The following is a 17,809-nucleotide window of genomic DNA, read 5'->3' as shown; positions in this document are numbered from 1 at the left end:
AGGACCTGCCCCCCTCCAGGGGAGGGGCCGTCTGCCCCCAAACACCCCCCTCAGGCGGAGCCGGGAGCTCCTTTGCCCTTGCCTCTCACGGGGCAGGGCTGGGGACTGACTGTTGGATTTCCCCTCATGTGGGTCTGGGACATGAGGCCACCAGAGTCGCTGAGTACCTGGTTGTCGTGCCCTGAGGGGACACTGAGCCCTGCAGCTGCCATGTACGTGCTGCCGATGGTCTTGATCTTCTCCACACCACTGAACTTGGGCTTTAGCAGGAGCTGCAGGACAAGGAAGCAGGGCCATCCGACACGGCCGCAGCCCAGGCCGCCCAGATTCCGAGGAGGGGGTGGGGTTCCCACGCCCCCACTTCTAACACAGAGACTTCTCACACCTAAGGACCAGTGGGGACACGGCCCCTGGGTTCTCTGCCTGCCCCTCCCGCTGTCAGTCTTCCTCGACATTCCCATCTGGTCCCCCATCTCTGAGGAGCAAACTCAGCCAACAGTATCTACACAGGAACATCGATTCTCCGCAGCTCAGAGCTCAGCCAAAACTGCCTGACTCTCAAAGGGTGTCAGCATCAGCCCAGCTGGAAGTCAGGCTGTTCCACAAGGACCTAATCTTAGCAAGTCGCCCCCACAGAGAAAATAACAAAATAAATCCTCACTGAATAAAACAAAGAAAAAGGCAGATTTGTACCCTTTATAATTTGTGTACTGTCCGTTCCCCCGAGGGAACCGCAGTCGGGGCTTAGGATGCCCCTGCCTCCCGGCGCCGCCCCCTGCTGGGCCGGGTCACAGGCCATACCTCGTCAAAGTCAGCGACAATCTCGTTCAGCAGGCGCAGACACTCCAGGCCTTCCTTGTTGACGTCACACTCAGTGTAGAACACTTTGAAGTCTGGCACGGACGCAAACATGACACAGACGCAGTCGTACGACTGATGGTACCAGTCCTGGATGGGGGCAGGAAGACATGGGGACCAGCCCTCGTGCTGCAGGAGCGGATGTTCCTCAGCTGTCCGCTGAGCTCTCGAGAGGGCTGGGCCAGCGCGCCTCAGCCTGCCGGTCCCTGAGCCGCGGCCGCGGACTGTCGGGAGTGGGAGAGTCTGACTGGCCGGGGCGGAGCAGGCTCAGGTTGGTTTGGCTCTAAGTGCCTGGGTCTGTCCCGCAGGGGTTGGGAACAATCAGGAGACCTGGGTTCTATACCCACTGGGCCTCAGTTTCCTTCCCTGTAACTCTCACTGCGACACAGAGTTGGTGGAAACACATCTTCATCAACCCAGACGGTCCAGATTACAGATGCCTGGTCTGGTCCTCACAACGGTGCTGCTAGCTAGGTACTGTCAGCCCCGTTTTACAGATGCAGAAATCAAGGCCCAGGGAAGTGAGATACCTCGTCCGTGGCCACACCCAGACCCAGGCCTCCGACGCCGAAGCCTGTGTCCTTCCAGCTGACAGCACCCGCTGTTTCCTGGGCGCAGCAGGAGCCCCAGACCCTCGAGCGCACTGAGCAAGCACCTGCAGCTCCCGACCCCAGCCAGACTGCACTGTGTCCCAGGCCTCCCACCCAGGAACGAGCCCTTCGTCGCCCCACACCTCGTTTAACTTGTCACCAATGAAGTGGGCGGCCACGTGGGCTGGCAGCACATTCTCCAGAAGCAGGCGGTTCACGTTCTCCATGGTTTCAAACTCCTCGTGCTCCTTCTTGAACTTCTTCTTCCACAAACAATCCAAGCGGCAGTAATAGTCAATCTGCAACAGCGGGACGTCAGTGTGGCGGCCAGTGAGCGAGGGCAGAACATGCACCAAGTGGCTGGCGGGCATGCCTGTAGCCCTGGGGGCCACTGAGCCAGCTCGTCAGCGCTCCCACCCTGCACCCTGGCGACTGTCTCCCGCCCCACAGCCGCCTCCCCGTGCAATCCCAGTCAGTGATTCACGGTTCGCAAGTGAGCCACGAGACTGCCTGTCCCCCGTGTCCTGAAGGGAGGGGATGCAGGGACAGAAGGACACTGAGTGAGGACCCTGACTGGGGCCCCCTGGCAGCTCCCCTCCAGGACGGCTGCTGGCCCCTGCGCCGCTGCACATGTGCGCGCCCCTGGGAGGAGCGCGTGTGCGGGGCTCCCGCCTCACCTGTCGGGACAGCAAGGCGAGGGTGACGTAAAACAGAACCAGGGCGAAGTTGATCGTCGTCTGCAGGTCCCTCCACGAGCAGGAAGGGGAGCTGCCGGGCACGGAGGGGAAAGGCGGCCGTCGTCTCCGGTCCCGTCCAGCCCCCCGAACGCGGGAGGCGGCGTGGGGCCCACACCCTCAGGGAAGAGGGGGCCGGACCGAGGACACCGCCGCCCGAGCCCACGTTCTCACGGCGGAGACCGGGAACGAGACGGCTGCAGGCTGCAAAGAAGAGGGTCCGGGGCAGAGGCGGACTGGGCGAGCAGGGTGGCCCTGCTTAGGTGACATCGCGCTCACACCTGGACAACAAGGAATGGCCACGGCGGAAGGAGCAAGGGCACCCGAGGCAGGCGAGGAGCTGCGGGAAGGGGCCGCGAGCCCCTGGGGGAGTCGGCGCGCAGGCTGGCAGGAGTCTGCAGGGGCAGGTTTTACTCTGGGTCCCCAAAGTCCAGCCTTTTAGTTCAAGGGGAGCCAGCCCCCGCCGCGACCCAGAGCCCCCAGAATTACGCACACATCGGCCCTTCCCTTGCCACAGGTGTCACCCACCTGTCCAGGGACGGACCAGACAGCTGTGGAGATCCAGGACACGGCTCAAAGCAGGGACCTGGTTAGAGCCGAAGCCCCCTCCCCGACCCCCAGCCTGGCCTAGAGCCAGGATAACCCAGGTGGCCTCCATGGGACCAGGAACGTCCCCTAGAGGACCTGCAAACGAGCCACCCTCCCTAGCTCTCAGCACTGCGGACTGCGGACTGGGCCCATCACTTCCCTTCGAATGCCACGAACGCAAACACCTGAGTTTGAAAGGACCTCGAAATAAAACAAAAGGTGCCGCCATGGGCCACAGTCGAGACAGGCAGAGGGACTGGGGTCCCGGCAGTGAGTGCTCTGGGCCTCACCTGAGGGTGCTGTTGGTCTTGGTGACGTTGCCCAGGCTGTGGCCACAGCAGCCCCACTGCCAGCATGGGGCGATGTTGAGAAGCACCAGGTAGGCCACCAAGGCCACTGTCAAAAGCACGACCTTCAGCTCCAGGCTCATCCGCAGGAAAACAGAGCAAGCCACAAAGGCCAGGATGCAGCTGCAGGTGTAATACTGGGAGAGGGCATGTGGGTCACCAAGAGGCCCCTCCTGGACCAGTGGTCACCAGATGGAGGGCCGCCGTTAGCACTGACGCACGGAGCCCCTTCCCCCTTGGGGAACTCCATGAGGGGCCATGTGTCTTCAGCATCGCTCTCTTGCCTTGCTGACCGCCCTTCTTAACAAAGAGCAGCCAGCAGAACCTAAAGCTTTCTCGTGTTGCGTGTTTACTTCCATGTATGGCAAGTGAACTCATTCAAAGGAAAAAAGGTAGTAACTGAAACTGCAGGTGGTGTGTGGACATGACAAAGGTCAGGGCAGTGGTATGCACACACCTGAACAGCCCCCTGCCTCAAGTCCTGCCATGAGCTTGCCCTTCCCAGAGTGCATCTCTGCCCACGTTACTCTCCTGCTCAAGATCATGCTGTGGCTCCTGATTGCCCCCAGAGTGAAGATCAAGCTCTTCATCCTAGCACTCAGGCACCACCCTGATCTGGATCAAATCTACCTCTGGCTTCATCTCAAAATTCTCCCCCACTCCCTCCCCATGACACAACCACCTAAAACCCTGCATTCTCTACATGCCTAGTGAGGACGAGCAGCACCAAGGGGCCAGGCCAGGCCAGGCCACACTCACCAGGAGGAGCTCGCACAGGGCCTTCTCCCTGCTGCTCACAGACCTCAGGTTTGTCTCATTGCCAGCAGGCAGCTCCATGGCTGGGAACGGAGTCAGCGGCTATGGAGACAGGTATCTGTGAGAGGTGGGCCAGGGCCGAGCGGGGTGGGGGACTCGGGGGCCGGAAGGGCTGGGCCGCGGGCTCTGTGAGCATCGCAGGCGTCCCCTGCCAGGCCCAGCTCTGAGCACGGCCCAGAGCTGCCGCGCCCCGGCTTCTCACAGCAGCCGTCCGCTCCATGGCGGGGCGTGGGCAGGCGCGGGGGAGAGAAGGGTGTAAAATGAAGAGCTGCGGACACCACGCCCAGAGCATCAGAGGCTGAGTCGGGTGGGTGGGGGAGAAGCTGCTGTCAGCGTTTTCAAGGAGCCCCTTGTCCCCAGGTGACGCTGAGGGAGGTGGTCACAGAGTCTCGAGTGTCGGGGACATGGAGGTGGGGAGACCCTGGCTCTAGGTGTTGGAGCTGGCAGGACTGCCTGCAGCGGCGAGCATGTGAACACGGCCCAAGAAGCAGGAGCTCAAGTGTGCTCCCAGCCTGTGCCCAGGGCGACGCAGCCCTAGTGTGGAAACTGAGTCTCAGAGAAGTGAGATGCGGCTCCCTAGGGGGCCGAGAAGGAGGAGGAGGACGGCAAGGACGCTGTGGTGGTTCAAGACGTCTCGTCCTTGTGGGGCGGGCCACGTAAGCTCTTGGGGCCCCGCGTCCTGATTTGAAGGAGGTAAGAAGCTCTGAGCGTCCGTGGGACCCACAGCGCCACCCACAGGGCCCTGGACAGGGTGACACCAGATGCAGCTGTTAGGCAACAAGACAGTAGGATTCTAGGATCTGGAGGTTCCCAGGGTCAAGGACTGGTGCTCCACCCAGGAAACACACCTGGGCGAGAGGACTCGCTGCCAGGGCCCACCTCCCACCCCCGGAACCTACCAGGTTGACGATGGCAATGGTGAGCAGGCTGCCGATGGTCAGCACAGCCAGGGACAGCCGCAGCAGGGGATGCGTCTCCACCCTCTCAGAGATGGCCCGGAGTGTCCCCCAGGCTGGGCAGCACCTCTGTGGAGTCACGGGGTCAAGTCACCCAGCGCCAGCACTCAGACAAGGAAGGAGAGCCTGCCTGAGGCCTTGCCCGGGGGCCTGCGGGCCAAGAGCCCAGCAGACGGGAGAGCTCCTCTAGGGAGAGTCGCGGGCACACTGTGCCCTGTGCCCAGCCCAGAGCTCAGCACCCATGAGGTGTGCAGACACAAGGGACATTATCACTCTCAGGTCCTGGACAGCCATGGCCCCTTGGGGGCCACCAGCAGGCCTGGGAAAGCAGAATTCTTAGGAGAAGGTCCAGAGCGCTGCAGCAGGAGGGGTAGGGCTTGGCAGCACAGGCACAAGGGAGGGCTCCGGGGGAGGGGCGGGGTGGCCAGCACCACCACAGCCCTACACCAAGCAGGGCCCGGCCAGGCGGGCCAGGGGCTGCCCCACTCACCAAGATCTCGTCAGCAAAGCACAGGCCCAGCACCAACCCCAGCACGCAGGCCACCAGCCCGAAGGACACGCCCAGAGCTGCCATCCTGGAGAGGAGGAAGGAGCCCAAGTTCGGAGGCTCACCGGCCCAGGGCCAGCAATAGGCCTGCCCCGCCCCCAGCACCCACTTCTTGGGCTCATGGGCACCTCCGCCCTCTCCCAAACTGCTCTTCTGCCCTCAGCAAAGCGGATCTTTGAAAACCGTGGCCCAGCTGCCCTACTAACAACACGCGAGGCCTGGCCACAACATGAAGACCGTGATTAACAGCATAGCCCCCTTTCGGGGCCACATGTTTAAGAAATGAGCGATCCCGGAGCCTTTAGGCTCACGTCTGGCACACAGGTACCCTAGGAAAGTGCTCCCCCTTTTGCCTTTCTTAAGCACATCCTAAACCACGATGCTAGTGGGCCCTCTGGCCTAACCGCCCTTCCCGAAGGCACCAAGTGGCTGAGCTTCCTCTGTCCCTGTGACCTCACACCCCTGTCCCTGCCCCCCAGTAGGGCCCTTGAGGCAGAAGCACAAGTCTCAGCAGCTCCTGATGTCCTGGCCACGTGCCCTGGGTACGGCACAAAGCCCGCTGAGCCTGTATTTCCCATCTAAGAGGGAGATGATGGCAGCTGCAGCTTGAGGAGCCCGCCCTTCCAGGATCCCAGACGCCTCCAGCAAGGGTCATAAACCGAACTGCCTACAGGGCCACACAGGTAACAGGTGACTTCGGAGGTGAGAGGCCTGTGGGAGTGGGAAGCCTGCAGCTTGAGAGAGCAAGCACGTTCAACTAAAACAAAATATAAGCGCTGCTGACTCCACGTGTGGGGGCCACAGCCCCGGGACTCTGAGGTCTGAAGGTACTAAGCTCTAGCAGCCGGCCCCTTCCTGCTGGGCACACAGCTCCTTGCAGGTTTTCTGGTGGATCCTGCAAGGTCAGCACCCCTCCCAGCCTGACCCCAGTGGGCTTGACCATCCTGCCCACCCCCTGGCTGACCTGGGCATCAGCAGGACATGGACGAGCAGGATGCAGACGAAGACGAGACTGGCACAGGCAAAGTAGTGACGGGCCCGGGGGATGGGCGCCAGGCGGTACTGGGGGCAACGGAGACTGTGAGAGGGTGGCTGAGGCTCCCTGCAGGGCACTCACTCCGACCCTTTCTCGGGCCCCACCCCAGCTCCAGTTAACCACCATGAAAACCACTTGCACCCCCAAGCTCCAGGTGAGGCACTCCGTCATTGTCCTCATGAGCTGTCCTTTAATGTTTAGAGGAAAGACCCTGCCCCGCCCCCCCACCCCCCGCCCAGGTCTCCAGCTTCATTTCCCAGGTCCCTGGAAAGCTCGTGGCCCCAATCTGAGGATGGAACCGACTCTGAGCTCTGCGGCTACTGAGCCTGGGGCTGCCAGTGGGGATGTCCTGACTCCACCCCGAGGGGCACGGCCGGCAGCCTGTGCTGCCCACACCTCCACACCAGGCACCCTCAGGGTCGTGCCCACGAGGGCTCTGCTGCAGAGGAGGAACCAAGGCTCTGAGAGCCTGCAGCCGCCGGCGACCACACCTGCTCCAGACCCCGAGCTCTCCCTAGGGAGCCCCAACTAGAGGAGGGTGCCCCCCAACCAGAGGAGGGCACCCCCCAACCCTGGAGACTGAGGCGGGAGAGAGGTCCCAGCACCAGCACCCCGTGGGCTGGGCCACCCTCTTGGACAAGCCACACCGAGGCCCAGATGGGCTTGGAAACCTCAGACCCTGTGTGACAGACGACTGTGGAGCCATAAATGGCGTCGTGCGCCTGGAGCGCTGTAGGACTCAGTAGGTGCTCATTAAATAGACAAAAGGTCACTAGTGGCACAAAAAGCATGTTGAGGCGGCAGCCAGACTGGAGGTCCATCAGGTCCCCTCAACGCTGGCACCCCGTGCAGGGCTTTTTCCTGACTGCGAGGCCAATGCTGTCAGCCTGGGCGGGCCTGCCCCGGCAGCTGAGGCTCCCCGATGGGGCCGCCAGGTACAGGGGAGGCCAGCAGCAAGACAGGCCACGAGAGCCACACTGAGCCCCCACCCAATGGCCAGCTGGTGTGATTCCCTGCAACCCTCCTGGAACAGATCTGGAGCTCAGCTGCCCACAGCCTGTGCCCCCATCCCACCGCAGGCCCTGGAGCCCCTCTTCTTGCAGCCGCGGTCCTCACCTCTCGCTCGGAGCCCTTCTCCTGGAAGATGAACCCGCAGGCATGGAAGTCATCGGACGTGGAGCAGCAGGGCCTGGGGGCGGCAGACACAGGCAGTGAGATGCGGGGCCTGGGGAGCCGGAGACGGGGCCCCACCCTCCGGAGGAGAGGGGAGTGGAGGGCAACTTGAGAGGGCGAACGGAGGCGGGGGCCCACCCTCGGGAGGGGAGGAGAGGCAAATAGGGGGCAGGGGCCCACCCTCAGGAGGCAGTACCAGGAGGGGAAGGAGCCGCCCAGACACAGCTGGAGCTGGGCCACCGAGTGTGAGGCACAAGACAGGCCTGGCCATATGGGGGCCCACTCGAGGGGGCAGGGATGAGCAGCGGTCTCGGAGCCTCACCTGGTGGAGCTGAGCCCTTCGATGGCTGAGAGCATCTCGTCATCGTAGGAGTCGTCCTCAGACCGCCCCTTGGGGGATGTACTTCTGGAATCAGACCCCCACAGCTGCACCACCCCAGGGGCCCACAGCTACTTGCCGAGAGGCAGGGGTGTGGACAAGACAACTCACCCAAGTGGGGTTCCCAGGTGCCTGCAGGAGGCCCCAGAGCCTCAGGCAGGACAGTGAAGACAGGCAGGTCCCACCAAGGCCCAGAGAAGGCAAGTGAAGGCCCAGCATCGATCAGCATTGCCCAACTGGCCAACAGCCCAGCAAGAGGCAGAGGGCAGACCCTCAGTACAAGGTGCCTTCCACTAAACCCATAAGGTTCCCTCACACCAACCCTGCTGATCCTGCTTCCAGGTGGTTACATGACAGGCACTCAATCATTGTGAAGTGCTGGTTCCTAGAAACACTTTGACCCAAGCCACAGCAAACTCAGCAGAGGCTGGTCAAGGCAGCCTGTCTGGAGGAGGTGACTGGGGCAGGACTTGGCCAGGAAAGCAGGCCACAGCTTATGACGGGCGGAGGTAGGGGGAGGGCGGCGGGAACGACAGAGTGCACGTACCTGTCAGGGGTCCGATGGCGCCGCAGGGGAATGGCCTGGAAGGGAAGGGAGGAGAGGGGACCATTACTCTCCAGAGTGAGGGGCCCTGAGGTCCATCACGGACTGGGTGTATTATCTCTGTGCACTCGCACACAGGGCGGGGCGTCAGGGACCATCTAAACTGCAGGCATCCTGAACCAAAGCGGAACTCGCGCTGGAGAACAAGGACAGACCCCTGGAGCATTCTCCAAACGCCTCCCTCCCCAGGACGAGGCAGGGCCGAGACAACCACCGGCGGCTCCTGAGCATGTGCCCTCCCACTGCCTCACAGGACCGTGGGGGCCCACCTTGGGCCTCCGCCCGCTGGGGACAGGAGGCTCGCTGCTGCTCACGCTCTCGCGGTGGTTGAGGTGTGCGAAGGGCCGTGCCGCCCCCCAGGACTCGAGGTAGCGGGTCATGCGCACGGACGCCCGCATCTTCAGGGCCGCATCCCCCTTGGGCTTGGGGAGGTGTTGGCTGGGCGGGGGTGGCTGCTGGCTCTGCGGGCAGACACAGACACAGCCTGTCCCATGCCCTCCCCTCTCAGCATGGGGCTGCCACCCCATCCTGCTCTCCCTGAAACACAGTGCTGCCCAGGGCACTGGCCCATCTGGCAAAAAGGGGAAATGGCCAAAAAGCTGCTGGTTCTGCATCCCCGCGGGGCCTGGCTGAAACCCAGCCCTCCTGGCTGGGCTGTCGGGGAGGCCACAGCCCAGGCCCTGTCCTTCCCAGGCAGGGAGGAAACAAGGTCACACAAGACGGTGTGCAGCCCCTAGGTCCTTCTTTGCCTTCCCAGGGAAATAGTGGGTTAGGGTCCTAAACCCTAAGGCCACACTTGCTCCGGGAGGCTCCTAGGAATCAGAAGCTGTCCTTGAGGCCTGAAGGCCCACGGCCCTCCCCGTGGAAGCGCCCTGGGGGACGGCGCCCAGGGGAGCCACAGGCAGCCTGCCCTGGCCACCCACATGTGGCCAGCACATGCTCTTCCTGTGGGAGCAGCAGGAGGAAAGGAGAGCTGGCCAGCAACCCGGAGAGACGGAGAGACAGAGACAGCCAGCCAAGGAGCCAGCCCCTCCCCCGGGCAGCAGTCCAAGCAGGTCCACTTGTGTGGCCCCCAAACCACAGCAGGGGTCCCTTATCTGCCATGTGCCCGCCATGGCCGAGTGAGGGACACAGTGGTTCAGCCAGGCCCTGAATGAGGGGCCCGGCCCTGCCTCCTCCACCCCCTCCCTAGTAAGAATCAACCCAGCTGGGGAGGCGGGGCAGGACTGGAAAAGGAGGAGGGCAAGAACGACCCCCGAGACTGCCACAGACCAGCCTGGGCCATCCCAAGTGCCCTCACCCCTGACATTCCTGCCCCCAGGGCTCCCCGACATCCCCATGGACCAGCACCTCCGGCCACGAACACTAAGCCATAAATGGCACCTCCCCGGAAACGTGCAGCCTCCTCTAGGGAGAGAAGCATTCTAGACCCTGGGCCGCATCTGTCTGCTCAGCCAGAGGGAACGGGGAAGCCGGCCTCTGTGAGCCGCAGGCCAGGGCGCGCCCTGCGTGAACAACCCGCCCGGGCCGGCTCCCCGCAGCACCCGCCACTCAAGTCCAGGGTTGCTGGCACTTCTCTCTTAGGGCAGGAGGCCAGACACACTGGCTCCCGGAGACATAAACGTGTCCTAAAGATCCATGGGTTCTGAATAAAAACACGCCTGTTGGGAAGCAGGCGCGGGGGGGCACCTCAGCCCGCACCAGCCCACAGGTGCCCCCCAGCTGCCTCTGGACACTCGTCCCTGACGGGTCCTCACACACATCAGAACAGGTACGAGTCAGAGCTGCCAGGAGCCAGAGCTGGGAAAGGCCATGCACTGCAGGAGGCCCACTGAGCACCGTGTGCAGTCGTGGGGGAAGTGAGGCTGTGTTCTGTGCACACAGACGGGAGGGCCCCAAGGTGTGTCGTCAGGTGACAAGAGCGAGGGACAGACGCAGTGGGGACCTGCTGCCACAGCTTAGTCGGGGGGCAGGTGAGACGCTGCGTCGACTGACTTGAGCACAGACATCTCTGTGGAAGCAGCGCAAGAAAGCCATGTGCTGGTCCCCTGCCGTGGGGGCGTGCTAGCTGCAGACAGGATGTGCAGGAAATGTCCTCCCCTCGCCCTTCGTGCTTTTGAATTTTCAGCCACGTGATGAATAAAGTTAAACAGGAGGGTGGTAAGGCTGCCAGATAAAATGTAGGATGCCAGTGAAAGCAGCACGAGACCCTCACACCAGCGTCTCTACCGTTAGTGTGAGACCCACATCCGAGGGCGCCTGCCGGGACTGGCAGCCCTGCCACTGGGGGCTGGGGGCTCTGCCTCAGGTGCTCGCCAGCTCTCTGAGCACCAGCTCCGCGCCGAGCACCGTTAGAGGCGCAAGCAGCGCAGCCTAGAAAAGGGGGACTCCCTCCCCCGAGCCTGCCCGCAAGGGGCCCACACTGAATAAGCAAAAAGGACAGAGCAGCAGGAGCATCTGGGACAGGCGAAGAGGGCTCTGGGCAGAGGGAGCAGCAGCAACAAGGGTCCTGCGGTGGGAAGGGCCTGGCAGCGGAGGAACACGAGGATGGCATGGGGCTGGGGAGAGGTGCACTCAGGAGGGAGGGAGGAGTGGGCGGGGCCGAGCTGCGGGGTGCAGGGAGAGGGGCTGGACTGCATTCCACCATGGGGGGAGCAGCCCTGAGGTACCCACGAGGACTGTCCCCAGATGCTAACTCAGCATCAACGGCCTGCGGAGGGGGTACCCAGGGAGACCTGGCCCTGAGGAGCAGCAGGACGAGGCCCAAAGGGTTGGGGGACCGCAGGAGACACTGTGGGCAGCTCGCAGGCTGGCTCTCGCTCCCGTGGAGACTGGCAGCCGGGCCAGCCCTGAGCATGGCAGAGGCCAGAGCGCGAGGGAGCTGGAAAGGGGCTGCCGGGCGGACGTTCTTGAGCCAGCCCCAAGGGTGATTCAGCAGAGCCGCAGACGAGCCGGCCCCCTGGGGCAGCAGGGACGGCCTGGACAGGCGTGGGACAGGCCGGGGGCAGGCCCCGGGCCCCCTGGTAGGGGCAGCCCAACAGCCTCCTCACCATGGGGTCCAGAGGAAAGGGGGTAGCTCAGAGGGTGGGGCATGGCCAGCCGGGCGACGCTGTGGGTCAGAACCCAGGACACCCAGGGCTCCTGCCAGCAGCCCCCGGGCCATTCCCTGCTTTCCTGGGTCTCATCCAAAGCATGTTTTTAAAACGTGTCTTTTGAAAATCCAGGAGATTAGTGACAACCTCATGAAAAATAAATTAATAGTGACTATTATTTCTAGAATGTTTACGACGAGCCCAGTTCGCAGTGAATGCTTCACTCAGATTAGCTTTTTCTCCTGTTAGGCAGGCAGTGTTGTGATTCCCATTTCACAGAAAAGAACACGGAGCCCAGAGAAGCTGCTACTTGGGGCCTGGAACATCCCAGGGACGGGAAGCTCACTCCTCCCCCGGGCAGGCCTCCTCCCACCTCTCCACAGCCTGGAAGAGAAAAACATTCTCCCTCCACGGGGGTCTTCTCCCAGGGGCTGGGCCCTGCTCCCCAGCAGTCTCGGCCCGCAGGGTTTCCTCAGGCAGCCCCACCCCCAGCCTGCTGCTTGAGCTCTCATACCCGGGGGTCGATGACCAGGTAGGTGCGAATGTTCATCTCTTTCAGGTAGGGGTCTCGCTGCTGCCCGTGCCCATCTTCCACCTCGTACGCCTTGTCCAGGTGGTTCAGCGTCGCCTCTGTGATGTGCACCCGGCTGGGGGAGACACAAGTCAGAGCAGCAGGGACCACAGAGGGCTCTCCAGGGTGCACAGCAGGCAGGGCAGAGTAGGCCATGGCCCCTCACTACAAGGTCACTGATTCCGTCTCTGATCCCCCCGAGATCCCCCAGTCCAGAGTTGGCCCCTGGTCTCTGACCCCACCATGTCCAGCTAAGCCTCACCCGGGGACTCCAGCCGCCTCCATCCGGTTGGCCAGGGACACGTCATGGGACCACACGTCGTACTGCCACTTGCGCAGCCCAATAACACCACACAGCACGTTTCCTGAATGTATACCCACACGCATGCTGATGTCCACGCCCGTGGCCTCCCGCACCTGCCTGAGGCAGAGCGCTCTGGTCAGCCCACCCCAGCCAGGGCTGCTGGGGGCCCTGCACGCTGGGACAAGCCCAGGTATGGGTGTGGCATGGGGCGGGGGCAGAGCAAGGGTTGTGGGGGAGTGTGGGAAGGGGCAGGCCCAGCTCATGGGAGGGAATGTTCTCAGCCTAACGGGACAGCCTCCTTGAAAGGGCGTGAGCACCCCACCTCTGGGAGTGTGCAAATGAATGTTGCTCCCCCAAGCTCAAAAGCTATTAAAAGGAAGAGGAATTCCAACCGTCACTGGTGCCTATGGCTCAGGTGGACGGCCCAAAAATATGATCACGGGGCGTTTCCACTGCCCAGGGGCCCCAGCCACTGCCCCAAACCCAGCGGAGACACAGAACATGGGGCCAGCCTTTGGGGACCTTCCCCACGCCCTAACTCTGGGAAATGAGAGCACCGGGGCTCGCTGGCACCACTCAGTACAAGGAGCCCCAAGTTAGAGCTTCCGCGGGACACAGGGCACCCCCAAACACGAGCACAGCTTCAGGATACCTCTGACAAGTGGGTGAGGGCCCAAGGAGCAGCTGGCACATGTGTCCACCAGCAGGGCCGAGGATGGACAGAGCCTGCAGGGCTCAAAGCCAGAGGAAGCAGGGGGGCCCTGAACAACCTCCACAGCTTCCAGGGGAGGAGACTGAGACCCGGCGGCAGGGGCCTGCCCGAGGTCACACAGGCGGTGATGCAGAGCCCTGCTAGGACCGGAGCCCCGATTCCCTGTCCAGTGTTTTCCCAGCAGCACCAGCCACTTCTGGTGGGACTTCAGGAGGAAGGACCAGCGGCGGCTGGGTTTACACCCGCGTGCTACACACCTTCAGGCAGCCCAGCCGCCGCGCCCTGCTCTGCCCCCAGCACTGGTCACTCTGGCCCAGCCCGCCTGGCCCTCCCATGCACCGGACCACCACAGCAGGGTCTTCCCACAGACCACGGCTGCTCGGGGCTCCCGAGAACCTCGGGGGCTGGATGTCGCTGGGAAGGCTCTGCAGGAGGCTGGTCCCCTGCCTCCAGGGTCTTCACAGGGGAAGCAGGAAGAAGTGGAGCCCTGCAGTCAGACCCTGAGTCTGCAAGGTCCTCCTGCCGTCTGTCCTGAACCCTTCCTGCCGCTGCTAACACTCAGTCTTTGGAGGCAGGGAGCCCAGCTGCCCCGCCCTCACGCCCTCCGGCTCTGAGCTCCTGACTCCGGGACTTGGAACCCCAGTGGGCCCAGAGGGAGGCGGCAGATGGCTGAGGGACCCACGCAAGCCACCGTCACTCCTGAGCCTGTTTCCTCATCTGCAAAATGGGGACAATGCATTCCCCACCATGCTTTGAGAGGAGGAGGGGTCCGTCGTGGGGACAGGCCCCAGCGCCCCAGGCCTGCCTGTGGCACCTACTTAATGGCCTCGCACATGTCGAGCCCCATCTTCACACAGTTCCGGGCATGGGTGGGCAGGGACACGGGCAGGCCCGACACGCAGTAGTAGCAGTCGCCCAGGATCTTGATCCGCATGCACTCATTGGCCTGCAGGGCAAGGGAGAGGCCCGGTCAGCAACAGGCCAGGGGGCCAGGGTTCACACATGCCAGCCACCACCCCACGCCCTCCATGGGGAGCCAGGCTCTCTGCCGGCCAGAGCTTCCTCTGGGGCACCAGGCACCAGTAGCTGCTTCTGGGCCTGGCAAAGCACTGGGGACACAGGCTCTCCAGGAGGAACCCCCAAACAAGCATCAGGGATAAAAGCAAGGGTGACTAAGGGGGCCACTTGACTGCTTCCAGGGGAGGTGCTGGCTTTGCTTCATTTGTTCATGCAATGTTTGGGTGTCTACTGAGTGCCCGGTCCCACCCCAGGCACTGGGGGACAGCCACAAGCACAATAGACACAAACCCCTGCAGCCATGCAGCTCCCACGCTGATGGCATGGCTGGACACTAAACTAGATAGATAAAATTTAGAGACACCCAATGGTGATAAATGCTAAGGAGAAAAATGAGGATGAGAGGGAGGAGAACATTCACAGGGGGACAGGGAAAGCCTCTTGGAGAGGGTGACATGTAAGCAAAGACCCAAATGAACCAAGGGAGCAAGCCATGGCAATATCTGGAGGAAAAGCATTCTAGACAGAAGGAAGCAGCACGTGCAAAGGCCCTGAGGCCAGAAGGCTGTTTGAGACACAGCAAAGCAGCCAGACTAACTGAAGTGGAGCAAGTAGGGGAGATGAGGACAGAGAGGTGGCAGGTGCCACAAGCTAAGGGGTCAGCAGGTATCAAGGCAACCCAAGATATAGATATGCTACTAGGGATGTGGGGTTTGGGGAGCAGGGAGAAGGCAGAGAGGAAAGATGGGGGTGGGGAGAGAGGCTGGGGTCACATAGGAAAACGCCCATGGAGGGGAAAGGGAGGCCCAGGCAGGCTGGCTGAGGTTTTATCTGAGGAGGCACCGCGGCCACCCGCCCTCCGTAGGCCCTGGGCAGAGGTGGCCACACACCGGAGCCTTGGCTGAGGCTTTCGCGCTCTGAAGGAGGAGCTGCGTGCAGGCTCGTCCCCTCTGAGGGGCAGCCTCAGGGCAGCCTTACCCCCTGGCATCCTTGGGGAGGGATGCACGCACGCCTGCTCGCTCCTACAGGGTCCTGAAGGGCTGGCCATCTCCCAGGACCAGGTGTCCTCTGTCTACGGATCTAGTGTCCACTCCATCCATGCCCATCAGGCCTGGGGGTGACCGCCCAGCCTCAGAGACCAGGCAGGGACTGTCTCTCCCGAGTCCCGGCACCTGCCCCGCCTTTGCGAGCAGCCTCCTTACTAAACCCTCCCCGACAGGCCCCACTGAGTGAGTGCCAGCTGCTCCCTGCTGGGCCCTGTCTGGCCCACGCTGAGAGGCCACGGGCACAGTGGCTGAAGCCTGGAGAGGCCCAAGGCCCAGGCCCAGGCTCAGGCCTCCGGCTGCCTTCTCTCCGCGCAACACTGCCTTCCCCAGGCTGCTCCTCCACGGGGCTGACAGGCACCTGTGCCTCCGACGCTTCCCAAATGGGCAAGTCTGTGAGTGTGCTGGGGGCAGAAGGCGCCCAAGCCAGACGCAACGCCGACGCCTCAGAGAGAGCAGGCCCTGGCTCTCGGGAGGGGTGAGGGTCCCAGAATCTGATTGCTGATGAGAGCAAAGGCGGGACCAGCCCTGCCCGTCTCGGCCCAGGGGCTGGACGCTCGGGCTGGAAGGCCGGCACCTGCCACGGCCTACCTCTTCCTTTCTGCACAATGGGGCTGCCTCCCGGGCCTGCCACAGAGGGCAGGCTGCGTCCAAGAGGGCAAGGGCAGGTCCTTGGGCTTTGTGGCAAGGAAAGGGCCAGCTGTGGCCTGAGACCCAGGCCCCCTGCCCTACATAATGGCCCAACCTCTGGGGACTCCCACCTGCCGGTCCAGGAGAAGTCGTGAAGGAAGGAAGCTCCTGAAGGAAGGCTCCAGGCTAGGCAGGCCCTCCTAGTTACTCGGCCCGCAATACGCAGGGCCCAGCAGTTCTCCACAACGCCCCTGGCCTACTGTAGCTGGTTACCCCCTGTGACGGGAAGCTCACCCCCTGAGATGGAGTCCACTCCTGGTGAGGCAACCCCCCAGGACTGAGCGGCTCTGACCGTGAAAAGCTCTTCCTAGGCTGGGGCCAGAACCTGCCTCCCTCCACGTCCTAGACCACCGATCCTGCGCACAGGGAGACCCGGTTCGCTCTTACAGACTCAGGGGTGTGGCAGGGCGACTGGCGTTTGACTTAAAAACCTGATTCAAATACACAGCCAGGATAGAGGGCCACTGCCTCACACCTGCACTCGGGTCTCTCCTTAGTGGCTACCACTTCAGGAAGCCTGTCTTGACCCCTTGGGGCGGGGTTAGGTGTTCCCCAGCCCCCCACCCCCACAGCCCTCTTCAATGCACGTGGCATGTAGGCCGGGAGCAAGGCGAGGGCAGGGCCACCGCCCAGCAGGTCTCAGGACCCTTTGGCAAATGAACACACCCACACACACAGACACACACAGATGCACACACACATACACAGACACACACACCCACCCCCGCCCCGAGCTGGCTGCTGCTCCCAGACTCCCAGTGAGGCCCCAGCCCAGCCCTCCCGCTCTCCGGCCTCTCTCCCCTCGGCTGTACCCTAGACCCTCCTTTCCCACTGCCCTCCCTGCTTGGTACCCATCACGCTTCCCAGGGTCCTCAGGCCTCCTCGCCTCAGCCCTCAAGTCCTGTCACAGCTGACCTTGTGACCCTGTCCTCTCAGCTCTGTTCCATTCACACTGAGCCATGTTCACTCCATGGGTACATGGAACTTCTTTCCACTCCAGGCTTTTGCACATGCTGTTCCCTCTGCCTAGAGCACTGTTCTCTTTCCAGGTTTCTCAAACTTTAATGTCCACACGATTCACCCGGGATCTTGCCGAAAGGCAGACTCTGGGGGAGGCCTGGCATTCCACAGTCCTCCCAAGCTGCCAGGTAAGGCCAAGGCCATGGCCTTGTGCAGGAAGGATGGAGCCTCCTCCCCCAGGCAGCCTTCCAGAGCCCTGTGTACCCCTGGTGAACACTGTCAGTCTCCCCACCAGCCTCACACGCTGGGACAGGATTCTAGCTGCCTCGGCCACTGCTTGGCCACCACTTCACCCTGGGGCACTCAGAGAGTTTGCTGACTGAATGCTAAAATTCAGCCGAGGTGCTGGGCATAGGACACCACTGGGATGCAATGACAGGGGCTCCTGACTTTACCAACAGCAGAGGGGAGGGGCGGCGCGGGCGGCGCGGGCGGCCGGCTCACCTTGGCGATCTGGTCGAACTTGCCGAAGAGCTCGTTCAGCACCACCACCAGCTCCTTAGGGGAACAGTCGCTGGCCAGCTGCGTGAAGCCCACGATGTCAGCGTAGAGGATGCTGGGGGGCACCGAGAGGTCAGAGCCAGGCCCCTGAGAGGCGGGGCTGCAGGAGCACAGGGACTGTCCACCTGGAGCCCCCGAGCGCCCGCCAGCCCTTACCCCACCACCCCTGCTCCTCCTCAGCCTCCACAGGGACGGGAGGGCCGTTCCCAGCCATAAAGACGAATTCAAGAT

At 62.8% G+C, this 17,809-nt stretch overlaps 1 protein-coding gene across 17 annotated transcripts in view; it reads right to left on the bottom strand.

Annotated features, from left to right (window-relative positions):
* The window catches only part of ADCY7 (adenylate cyclase 7), a 58,380-nt gene that overhangs the window by 3,737 nt on the left and 36,834 nt on the right, over positions 1 to 17,809 (bottom strand). For 10 of the 17 annotated variants that reach the window (XM_070611842.1, XM_070611836.1, XM_070611841.1 and 7 more), the window contains 17 exons: positions 17,522 to 17,633; positions 14,126 to 14,253; positions 12,554 to 12,712; positions 12,235 to 12,367; positions 8,898 to 9,089; positions 8,572 to 8,606; positions 7,968 to 8,051; positions 7,589 to 7,661; positions 6,401 to 6,498; positions 5,380 to 5,464; positions 4,833 to 4,958; positions 3,877 to 3,975; positions 3,061 to 3,254; positions 2,126 to 2,216; positions 1,592 to 1,747; positions 802 to 948; positions 168 to 272 (listed from right to left, as the gene is read on the bottom strand). In XM_070611842.1, the coding sequence (XP_070467943.1) occupies positions 168 to 272; positions 802 to 948; positions 1,592 to 1,747; positions 2,126 to 2,216; positions 3,061 to 3,254; positions 3,877 to 3,975; positions 4,833 to 4,958; positions 5,380 to 5,464; positions 6,401 to 6,498; positions 7,589 to 7,661; positions 7,968 to 8,051; positions 8,572 to 8,606; positions 8,898 to 9,089; positions 12,235 to 12,367; positions 12,554 to 12,712; positions 14,126 to 14,253; positions 17,522 to 17,633 (2,017 nt within the window). Of the gene's footprint in view, positions 1 to 167; positions 273 to 801; positions 1,083 to 1,591; positions 1,748 to 2,125; positions 2,387 to 3,060; positions 3,255 to 3,876; positions 3,976 to 4,832; positions 4,959 to 5,379; positions 5,465 to 6,400; positions 6,499 to 7,588; positions 7,662 to 7,967; positions 8,052 to 8,571; positions 8,607 to 8,897; positions 9,090 to 12,234; positions 12,368 to 12,553; positions 12,713 to 14,125; positions 14,254 to 17,521; positions 17,634 to 17,809 lie in introns of all 17 variants that reach the window. The other 7 variants (XM_070611846.1, XM_070611845.1, XM_070611844.1 and 4 more) reach the window with 3 other exon arrangements.

The sequence above is a fragment of the Equus przewalskii genome, chromosome 3 (assembly GCF_037783145.1).
Source record: "Equus przewalskii isolate Varuska chromosome 3, EquPr2, whole genome shotgun sequence".
Lineage (NCBI taxonomy): Eukaryota > Metazoa > Chordata > Mammalia > Perissodactyla > Equidae > Equus > Equus przewalskii.
This window is presented reverse-complemented; position numbering and strand designations above follow the sequence as displayed.